Here is a 10,594-nt window from a genome sequence, read left to right as displayed (position 1 = left end):
ATAAAATGCAAAAGGAAAGTTATCTATTTTCTATCAAAGTGAGTTGCAACCTAGGCATGTGTCTAGGCGAGGCTAGGCGGTCTCGATGGACACCTCAACAGGTCTAGGCGCCCTTTCTTAATTTTCAAACGCCTAGGTATTAATCGGGACGGTGGTTGGCCGCCTAGCACCTAGGCGGGGCCTAGGCGGCGTTAGGCGAAGATTTTTAGAACTGTGGTTGAAGATGAAGTTCTTGCTATGTTATTGACTTTAACTGCATCACCATCTTAATGAAATGTTTAGCAGTAGCAAAGGGTCCAGGCGTGGTGTCGGGACAGATGACCCAAGTGAAAGCAGAATTATAAACTTCATGGGTGTTGTCAGACTCAGATGAGAGAGAGAGAGAGAGAGAGAGAGAGAGAGAGAGAGAGAGAGAGAGAGAGAATGTTCCCATCAATGAAATGAAATGTTCCCTCCCAATCCAATGACAACGGAATAGTTAGACGCCGGTTCAGTTTGCCACCTACACCAACATCCACATGCTTCATACTTCTACTTGCATGAGTCTCTTTCCCACATGACTCATCATCTCACTTTTGAGCTTAAAATATCCTTGAATACCATACTTTCTACAACGACCTGGTTTCTACACATCATTTTTCATCTTTTGCACATTCCTTTTTAGTCCTTGATTGTTCGTTGATTTGTTCAATCTAATTACTAAAGACAAAGGTAAGTAGGAAGTAAAAAAGTATGCAGAAATCACTTCCCGACTATGTACGGCATCATGTAAACGGGATTTTAGATGAGTTTACATTGCTTGGACGGCAAGAAAAGTCACAAAAAATGAAGGGGTATCTCATAGGTTAGAGTTCGGCTCTTGCCTTCTCCTTAATTAAAAAATACGTTTGTATGTACCTTCCAACAATCCATCTATTGAACTAGCGTATACGACCGATTTCACCTAAGATTCTTTATTTTAGGGAAGGTTTGCGAATGGGATGACCAAAATTGAACTATTCAAATAGAATGGTTCCACACTTTGAAATTTGCCAACCTACCTACCATTGTCGTTTTTCTTGGGAATAGACAACTCAAATTTTGTAATTATAGCATTGCATTTAGTAGCCTCAAACGGTTGATAGGAGGAGCAAGTAGGTGGACTAAAATATTTTGAAGACGCCATATAGTACTACAACCTAGTGATATTCTTCTTCACTTTATAAGTGATAGACCTTAAGTTCGATTCTCGCTAGAGGCAAATTTGAACTACATTAGTGCTAACTCATTGTGAGGCTTTGGCCACCCCCAACTCCCTTATTATAGATAATGCGTTTGTTAAGAAAAAAAATTATTCTAAAGACAAATGCGATAAAACATTTTTAAAAAAATTACAAAAAAAAAAAAAATCAAATTTACTGAAGAAGTAAAATAAAATTACATTATCCTTGGAAACTAAACATATAGGTTGCCTTTTTTTTTTCCTTTCATTTTTTTCCTGTGTAATCTAACAAAAAAGAAGTGCATGTCTTCCCATCTTTCAAGCACTCCCTATTCTCAACCTATTAACTCCTTGCACAATAGGAAATGGTTGATGATAAGAAAGAAACTGCATACTTTGATGCATGAAGATGAACTTTCACATCGGATAAAAGATTAAATGGAGAATAGGGATTTATACCAACATTTTAATGGAAAACGGCTGTCAGTTGGACGCCGAAGGCAACTGCCAAAAGATTTTCGTTGCAACGAGAACTCTTTCTCTCCCGTGCGATTCTGCTTCTTTTTCATGTATGGTAGCAGTCCACCTTACGGCATGAGCTATCCGAGCTATTTTTTCAATAACTTCAGGGGAGTCTCTGACAACAACGGTTCCTTCGGGCCGCAACATTCGATCCATCTCCACCATCAAATCAACTATGTTACATCTGCAGAAAAATCAAGTCATGAGCATAAGGTTACAATGAAACACGTGCAACAGTTTAATACTTGTATAAGAATGTAGGAATCTGAAGGTTCAAATAAAAATAAAAATAAAAATAAATAAAAAACGGCTGAGAAACTAGAGCTCAGGGTTTGCCTTTTTAGGTAGTACCTGTTCTTGGTTGAACCTGGATGTTTTATGAGTGATTCGATGCCCGTTACATGGATGAAATCATAAGAACGAGGGTACGTTGAGAAAGGCTCACACCTAGGGCAATCAAGCAAAAACATCAGGACACCAGTAGAAGTTCCCTCAAAAGTATAATTATTCCATAAAATTTAGCATAGCATATCATGAGCAAAAGAGGACTAATCAGAAAAAACCATGCATAGATAGGAGACCGGGACTAACATCAATTATAATAACAGCAAACCGAGTAAAAGTTTTGGCTATCTTTGGTGCTCAAAATTATCACCGCTTGGTCAACAATTTACAAATTAGGACACGGAATAGATATGGTGTGATGTAGCAGGTTTAATGTTTTCTAGCATATAAAGCAACTGAAAGAACACATACAAGAAAGACTTGTTGATGCGATAGTATGATACTAAATCAGGTATAAAAACAGGCTGACATCAAAGGTGCACTCTTCAAAGGACCAACTTCAAGTGGAACAATGCATTGGTTGGTTCCATCACAGGACTCGTGTTTGGAGAACTTGGGGTGAAAATACAACACTCACCAGTCATGGTAGACTCCAATAAGACCTCTGTCAAAGATTACAGAAAGCGTTGAGGGCTTGCGGGCTGGAACAACATTCATCACCCACGCAGCGTCAGATTTCAGTGCAGCAGCAAAGCCTCCAAAAAATGCATTCATGTCCATGACATTGCGTACAGCTGGAGTTCCAAGCTTCAGGTTTAGGGTGTTCTTATAGTACGCAACTCTTCTTGCCCATCGTCGTGTGTCAGCCTCAAACACGTCAATGCCATTTCTCATGAGTGTGGCTCTTGCAGGAGCTTTTGTCAGCCTCTCTGGCCACTTTGGAATCATCCCAACAGCAAATTCTCCCTTGACAGAAGACGTCCTACTCACACATTTCTTTAGCGTGTAGTACCTGTATAATGATGGAGTTTATTGGTACTGATCTCAGAACTTCTTTGAATACGAGGTTTGTTGATACTAAGGTTGTTTATCCAAGGTGCTATAATGGTTACACTACAAGAGCTAATTTTTGGCCTGATACATACAAGAGTTTGAAATACGATGACACAATAAGATTTATAAAAACATTTGGAAAACAATCACTTCGTACCAACATAAAGGTTCCATTTTGGGGAAGGGGTAAGAAACACTAAGAAACCAAGAACAGATTCTAAGACAATTACCATGCATCACTTGTGTCATCTGATTCATCACACAATTCAAGACCAAATTCATTTTGGTTAGGAAGGCATGAATCACCAGCAGGCTTTTTCCAGACAGCTGTGTTTCCATCCACAGCAATCAGCTCATAACACAATGCTCTTGCGACAGCTTGGAGATCTGCCCATTCCTTGTCTTGATTAGCCCATTGCACGGGAGGACCAGAGATTACTAGGTATCCTCCTGGGCGGAGTAACCGATCCACTTCAAGGAAATATGTGGCATCTGCAAAGTTCAGATTCCTTTATGATTAGAGCAAGTTTCAGGGGTGGAAAAATTATAGCAGTAACAGAGGCTACAGTGACAAGAACTCACTATAGGCAGTAAAAGGGATCAAACATCGAGAGCAATGCATCAAATCAAATGAGAAAGCAGGAAATGGAAGTCTGCGAGTGCCAAGCATGGCAACAAATGCTGGAATTCCTCTTTCAAGTGCAAATTGTATCTGTGACTTGTGTGAATCTCTTGGGGCAAAAGACATTGCCAAAATGTCTTTGGATAGAAGATAACCCCCAAAACTGGCAACCTGTAAAGAATCAAAATTTGTGAGATTTGAAAGAAAAAATTAATGTTGTCTCAATGAAAAGAGGAACATTGCTCTTACCCCACAACCCATATCGAGAGCAGTTCTCAGAACACCATCATTTATAGGGATGTACTGTCCAAGTTTATCGATATATTGTATAGCTCCATCGGGAAACATAGTGCCACCACCAGGGAAAATGAAGTGTGGGCCTTCCAGTTTCATCCATCCCTGATGACCTTTCCTGTCTGCTATTTTGTTGTGTGGCATGTTGTCGTGCCATATCTGTACACAGTTACAGTATTTAAAGATATGTTGATACAGAACTAATGGTGATGCTTTGATATATCATAAAATGAAAGTCATTCTATCTCCTTAAGACGACACTGGACATATATTCCACAAGAAGATTACTCAACATCACAAAGGGAGTTATCTCTTCATTCTGAATTTTTCACAAAGGACTAAAAAGACAATCACATTTGAAAGTAATCAGCAATTACATTGGGCAGAAGAAAAGAAAAGCCTCACGTAAGCAGTCCAAGTTTCACTTATTTGGTTAGCTATTACCAATTATTTCTGAGCTAGTTGGATCTTAAAATCAAAATTCAGGAACATAAAACCAAGAATGAATAATACAAGGCTTAACTGTAAAAGTCACAGGGTTTTTAAGCAGCCGTGAGTAAAGTGCATTGCTAAATCTCATCAACAATGAGCAAGTGATATTTGAATTCTTCTAGCATATAAAAATGTTCTTTAAATACAATGCACATATCCTAGTTCCGAATCTACGTATTACACAAGTAACACAACTTTTAACTCAAGTTGTTTGCATTGCTATTCTCAGTTCAAGAGCATGCATTGAAACAATTAACAAATCTCTCAGACCAAGCTTATCGACAAGCTCGGTTGCAGACTCAACAGATCAAACTTGCTGCACCACCTCTCATCAACAGATCCTCAAACCAACCATCCATTGAAATATTCAAATCATATAACAGCTGCAAATCCCAATCCAAAGTTCCAAACTTCCCATCACTCAAGACACAAGTTTCAATCTTTCGAATACTAAATCATGGATTAACCCAAGAACTAAATTGATAAATTGAACGAACCCAAAATCACACGAACCTTGGTCAAGCTGTCGGGCCACCGGACTGGAATCTTGTAGCCATTGGGAGGTGGGATCAAGCAGAGCGGGGTCTCCTCAGGCAGAGGGCAATGCCTCTCTCTGTAAAAGTTCATTTCCCGACTCAACTGGCTGTTGCGCCGGGGGTCCTCACAGGGCATGTGGTCAACGGCATTGGCCGGGCAGGCTTCAATGGGCTGGTGGTGCTGTCCGAGTTCCACCAACGCCACTAGACGGTGCCGTTGCTTCGGATCGGCGTTGGTCGATAAGAGAAGAGCCTGGCGACCTGAGGCGGCGAGCGAGTCGCCCAAGGGAGTGAAGACTAAGACGAAGAAGACAATCACTATGCCGAAGAAGGCCGCCGAGATAAGGTCCAGGAGGCGCCACTGCCGCGGGCTCCGTTTCGATGCGGGCAGGTTCAGGTGACCCATTAGGGTTCGGATCAAGGGGGTTCGGATCCGATCAAATTGGCATCCAGGTCGGAAAGTTGGACGGATTTGGCTTCTGGGTTTTGAAAAAGAAGGGATTTTAAATAGGGATGGGCAGAATTACGTCGGTGGATTGTTAGGGTTTATGTGTTGGTGGTGAGAGAGTGGCGATGGGAGGAGAAAGATAGTGGGAGTATAGATGATGAAGATGGAGTGTGACCAACTCTGCTGTGTTGCTTACCGGTGGCTCTCCATTTCAATTTTAATTTAATTAAACCATTTTTTTAATTTAAATTAAACCAATTAAATCTAGAAGTACCAATAAATTAATGAATATGGGAAATTATTCCCCGAAAGGTTTTTCTTTTTCTTTTTTATGATTTGATAGATTTATATGGCACATGACGTTCAGGAGAACGACATGAAACTTTGTAACAACTATACATTCTAAATTTTTGGAAATTTTAACAAAAAATTTTCGGTATTGTTCATTTTAACGAAAAATTATATTTTTTACATTAAAATGTCAATCATGATACTATTCATTTTATCTTTTATTTTATCTTTATCGTTAAAACTCAAAGTTTTCAAATTATTTTCATTGGTTTTCCTTATATTTTATGTTGAACGGTATGAGGCTTGAAATTTGAACTTGAAGCAAGTAGCATGTGATGGACAGCTGGTGTGGAGGTGATGGAAAATGAATTAACTTGGCTTTTCAATATTTGTGGAGTTTCTTCTCAATTCACTTCGTAATTAATTTATAAAATTTAGGGTTTATGATCAAAATCGTTAATATTATAAATTATTTTATAAAAATTAATCTCTGCAAGAAATTATTAAAATTTGAGATCATTTAGTCACGAGACTATAAAAACAACAAATGGATGAATATGGTAAAAAGATTATGAACTATTTATCTTTTTTGCTACTATTGATTAACTAAATGACTTTAATTTTAATTAATTTTTTATAAAGATATAATGCACAAAGTAAGTTATAATATAAATGATTTCGATAATAGATATGAAGTTTAGTAAATCCAACATAAAGTAAGTTGAGGAAAATCTCTTCCTCGATCTTAAGAAGAACCTCATCTCGGTGGAAAGAATTCGAGGAGCTCACAAAAATATAATTAAAAAAATAAAAAAAACTCACGAAAAATATAATAATATTGGAGTTTTCTGCTTTCCAAAGGAATATTAGAGGAGGTTTTTAGAGAATCATTTAATAATTAACAAGTGTGTATAATTTAAGAGAAAAAAGGATTAGCATTAAAATTTTCAAGCCCCAAAAATAAAAGAAAATGAGGGGTACTAATTTCACCTACACGCGTTTATGGAGGTAGACTGGTAGGCAACTAGTAGTGGGACCATGTTTTTTTTTTTTTTTTTTTTTTAAAGGGGGATAACTAGTGTTAAACAACGGTTATTCAGTATTTTCGGAGGTCGAGAAGATTCATAGAGGCATTTCAGCCTCCCCCCTAGCCACAAGTCTGGTGTCAAGCTATGATTATCCGCCCATTCTGGGGGTTGGGAAGACTCACAGATGCATTTAAGCCTTCACCTGGCACCAAGTCTGGCTTCCACACCAGCAACGGGTTTCAAACCCAAAATCTCCAATTTTTAATTTGAAGAAAACCTCGTAATCCGTCTTTTACCACTAGACCATCAGCTCGTGGTTGTAGTGGGACTATGTTGAACATTGTAATCTTTTGTTACAAGAAAATAATTGATTATTATTGGCATCTAGTCTGAGGCAGGATTTACTTTTGTGCTTATATTATGTATTTATGTAATGAATCCAAGTCATTGTACCAACATCTTACATCTTACAACTTAAATTAAAATGTCAAATTTTATTACCTAAGTTCTTGTTTTAAGGACCTGTAATGAATTATTTCATATAAATTTGTAGATTGATCTGAGGGTAAATAAATTCATGAGTTTAAAATATCTCCATTATATCTAAACAAAATATAACCTGAGAATTGATTAAAGAAAAACGGATTCTTGTTTGCTTGATTCCCATGATTTCTTATCTCTCTGTCTTCCCCAAATCTTAGATGTATGGATCCATTTATATTTTGTTTCCAATGCGATCTACTAGATTGTTGGATTGTATCTAGATTCATATCTATTGTATTGAGTACTCATATTAGATTTTGTTTGTACCATACTTGACCAATCCCGAAACTACCAAATACCGGTCAACTTCATACCTTCAAGGACTCACTAAAGGGTGTTGAGGCACCCCTGCCGAAGCATAAGAGTTTCCCTCCACCCAGGAGGTCAATCACAATACGACACGTGTCAACATCAGAATAAAGCTCTTAGAATCCCACATCGACCGCGGATGAAAGCCGGAGACTCTCCTCCACTATAAAAGAAGACCCATTCTCCTACAATTAGGGGGAATGTCATTATCGTACTTAAACTAGTCATTATAATCAACTAATGATGATTATGCTTGAACCTATGTATTTGTGTAAACCCTTTACTATTAATGAAAACTCCTCTATTCCGTGGACGTAGCCAAACTTAGGGTGAACCACATACATCTTATGTTTGCTTCCCTATCTATATCTCATTACATTCCTCACTAGGTGACCGGAGCAACCGAGCGAAAGTCACAAACTTGACACTTTACATTGTTCCAAAGTCTCGTTGATTTTGTACATCAACATTTGGCGTCGTCTGTGGGAACGACATTTATTCCTACTCTTACCAGCTTCGTCAAGCTGGTTTCCATTGTTTGTACACTCACTATTGGTCAGGCATCCCTTTCCAACATGGGGAGTGAATGAAGCCACAACAAGCACAATGACACCCCTTTCATGTGTAGTGTGAGGTAGCGAAGGAAGGAAAGAAAGAAGTTTGCTCTTCAAGCTAAGGTCGAAGAGCTTGAAGCTCAAAACAACAAAATAACGATCAGAATGAGATCCTCCAAGAACAATATAAGAAGCTATTCGATATGCTTCATAAGGCTAGACAGACTCAGTCTCATAAGCCTTTCACCCCCGTGACTATAGATCACCACATGACTACCCTCCAACGCGAAGGTTCACATGTCTTTAACATGGGCGCTCTTAATGAGGAACAACATTCTCACCAAGATATTGATCAACACGAGACTTCTCTCAACCTAGCTGTTTCAAATCGAAGCAAGAGAAGCTGATGAAAACATTTCTTTGCAAAAGGAATGGAAGGGTCAAAAGCTGTTTATCGTGACCATTAAGACTTCTTGAGGCAGTGTCAACAAAAACCTATCCACATAGGCTCAAGGATCAATGACCCAAGGATCATCGAATAACTTGTTCCCTTACCGTAACCCAGGCCAGCCCCCAATCCAGGAAATGAACGGATAAGCCTTAGGGCAATAAAAAGGCAAAGACTCAGAGGACTTTCAACAGGCACATTCTGACTGCCAGTATGTTGAGTCCAAGAAAATGCCACATGTCCTTGACCGATCTTCCATACTTTCAAGAAATGATGGAAACTTACAAAAGAAAGCTTCAATTGTGCCTGACTCCATTCAAGATCCCCTTATCTTGCAGCTCCTTATGGAAGTGAACAAGCTGAAGGCCGAGCGTCAGGCCAGGATACTTGATTGGAATTAGCCAAGGCTAGGCCATTTGACAAGGAGGATCCTCTGCACCCATCTACAAAGAGAAACAAAACAGAAGCTTGGCTTGCAATCATATACTAGGAGGGAAGATCCAATTGAACATATCCACCTTTTTGAATCCACCATGGCATACCGGAGACATAGTGATGAGGAACGATGTCTCATTTTTCCCTCCACTCTTTTTGGTGGAGGTCTTAATTGGTATTGTCGTCTTCAACTTGATACGATAAATTCCTTAGCCAAGCTAAGGAGACTCTTTATGGCTCAACACATCTTCTAAGCTAATTGCTTACACTTTACTGATGAGTTATACACCATTCGTCAGAAATCAGATGAGTCATTGCATGAATATGCCCGTTGATTCAACCACGAATACTCTCATTGCGGTGAGGCAGATGACAAAACAGTACTCAGGGCCCTCATGGTAGGCATGCGTGAATGCTTCTTCAAGTACATGATCAATGTTAACACTTGGAAGACTTACTCTGAGGTGATGACGCAAGCTTACAATCATGCATTTACCGAGGCAATGACGTACCAAGGGAATTCTTATATGGTAAACCCTTATCAATAAGCGGGGAGCGAATGTCGAGTTCTACCAAGTGAGAAGGTTTTGGCCATCTAAACACTTGTTGCATCCCCTCCTACCCCACATAGCAACCTGCCAGGTGACCAAGCTTATTCACCTTTTGGCAAGAGGAATAAAGGTTTGTATCAAGACAATCAGGGGTGAACGTACCTTCAGCTGTTATGACGATGGGGTTAAGCATCGCTTTTTCAAAGTGAAGGACTGGGTACTGAAGAAAAGGCTATCATAGAAAGGCATATGCATTACAAATGTTTCGACCTTCAACTGTTTGGCATCATTTGTAACATAAACCATTTGGCAAATATTTGATGAAAAGGCAATTCAGACAACTTTGTCGAAGTCTTTTGCATTCTTAACACTAGAACACTTGGTCTAATTCTGACCTACCTCTATACTCTAACTTAGAGCTTCAGCATACGCACTTCAACACCAAGTGAAACTAAGTGGTATAACCAACATGGTTCACATATCTAAATAATGGATTCCTTCATGCATAGCAAAACATTCATAAATAACATGCATATCATGAACATCCCTCATGTCATAAGCATTACTCATGTCAATCAACATAAACTTCATACCTTTCAAAACATTCATACATAAGCCAACTGAGCTACGAAAGGGTGTCAACATACCTTTTTTTCTTTTCGGAATGTGCTACAATGTGCCTCGGCAAGTCGCCATTCTTTCCACCAACCAGGGGATGAAGACACTCATCTTTGTATCACCAACCAGATGATGAAGAGTACAACTAGTACTCTAAGAAACAATTTTGAATTTCGACAACTTGCCACTCTTCTTACCAGCCAGGTGATCAAGGAACTTACCTTCATATCACCAACCAGGTGGTGAAGAGCACAACCAATACTATAATAAACAATTTTGAGTTTCGGCAACTTGCCACTTTTCTTATCAACCAGGTTATGAAGGAACTCACATTCGTATTACCAACCAGGTGATAAAGAGCACA

General features: G+C 39.0%; 1 protein-coding gene across 1 annotated transcript; it reads right to left on the bottom strand.

Annotated features, from left to right (window-relative positions):
* Positions 1–1,388: 1,388 nt before the first annotated feature.
* Positions 1,389–5,647, bottom strand: LOC137720385 (probable pectin methyltransferase QUA3). Its single transcript, XM_068459450.1, has 7 exons — positions 4,983–5,647; positions 3,933–4,136; positions 3,644–3,854; positions 3,292–3,553; positions 2,646–3,020; positions 2,075–2,170; positions 1,389–1,907 (listed from the first exon to the last, which is right to left on the bottom strand). Exons 1-7 carry the CDS (start codon positions 5,409–5,411, stop codon positions 1,685–1,687), a joined length of 1,800 nt encoding a protein of 599 aa, XP_068315551.1. The 5' UTR covers positions 5,412–5,647; the 3' UTR covers positions 1,389–1,684.
* Between the last annotated feature and the right edge of the window lie 4,947 nt (positions 5,648–10,594).

Source organism: Pyrus communis, chromosome 16 (genome assembly GCF_963583255.1).
Source record: "Pyrus communis chromosome 16, drPyrComm1.1, whole genome shotgun sequence".
Lineage (NCBI taxonomy): Eukaryota > Viridiplantae > Streptophyta > Magnoliopsida > Rosales > Rosaceae > Pyrus > Pyrus communis.
This window is presented reverse-complemented; position numbering and strand designations above follow the sequence as displayed.

What these genes read in the sequence shown, in the direction of transcription:
- LOC137720385 (XM_068459450.1), bottom strand. Translation starts at nt 5,411, where the DNA reads ATGGGTCACCTGAACCTGCCCGCATCGAAACGGAGCCCGCGGCAGTGG. An exon ending in GGCCCGACAGCTTGACCAAG is followed by an intron (nt 4,137 to 4,982) that starts GTTCGTGTGATT and finishes AACTGTGTACAG; the next exon opens with ATATGGCACGACAACATGCC. An exon ending in GATGACACAAGTGATGCATG is followed by an intron (nt 3,021 to 3,291) that starts GTAATTGTCTTA and finishes ATCATTATACAG; the next exon opens with GTACTACACGCTAAAGAAAT.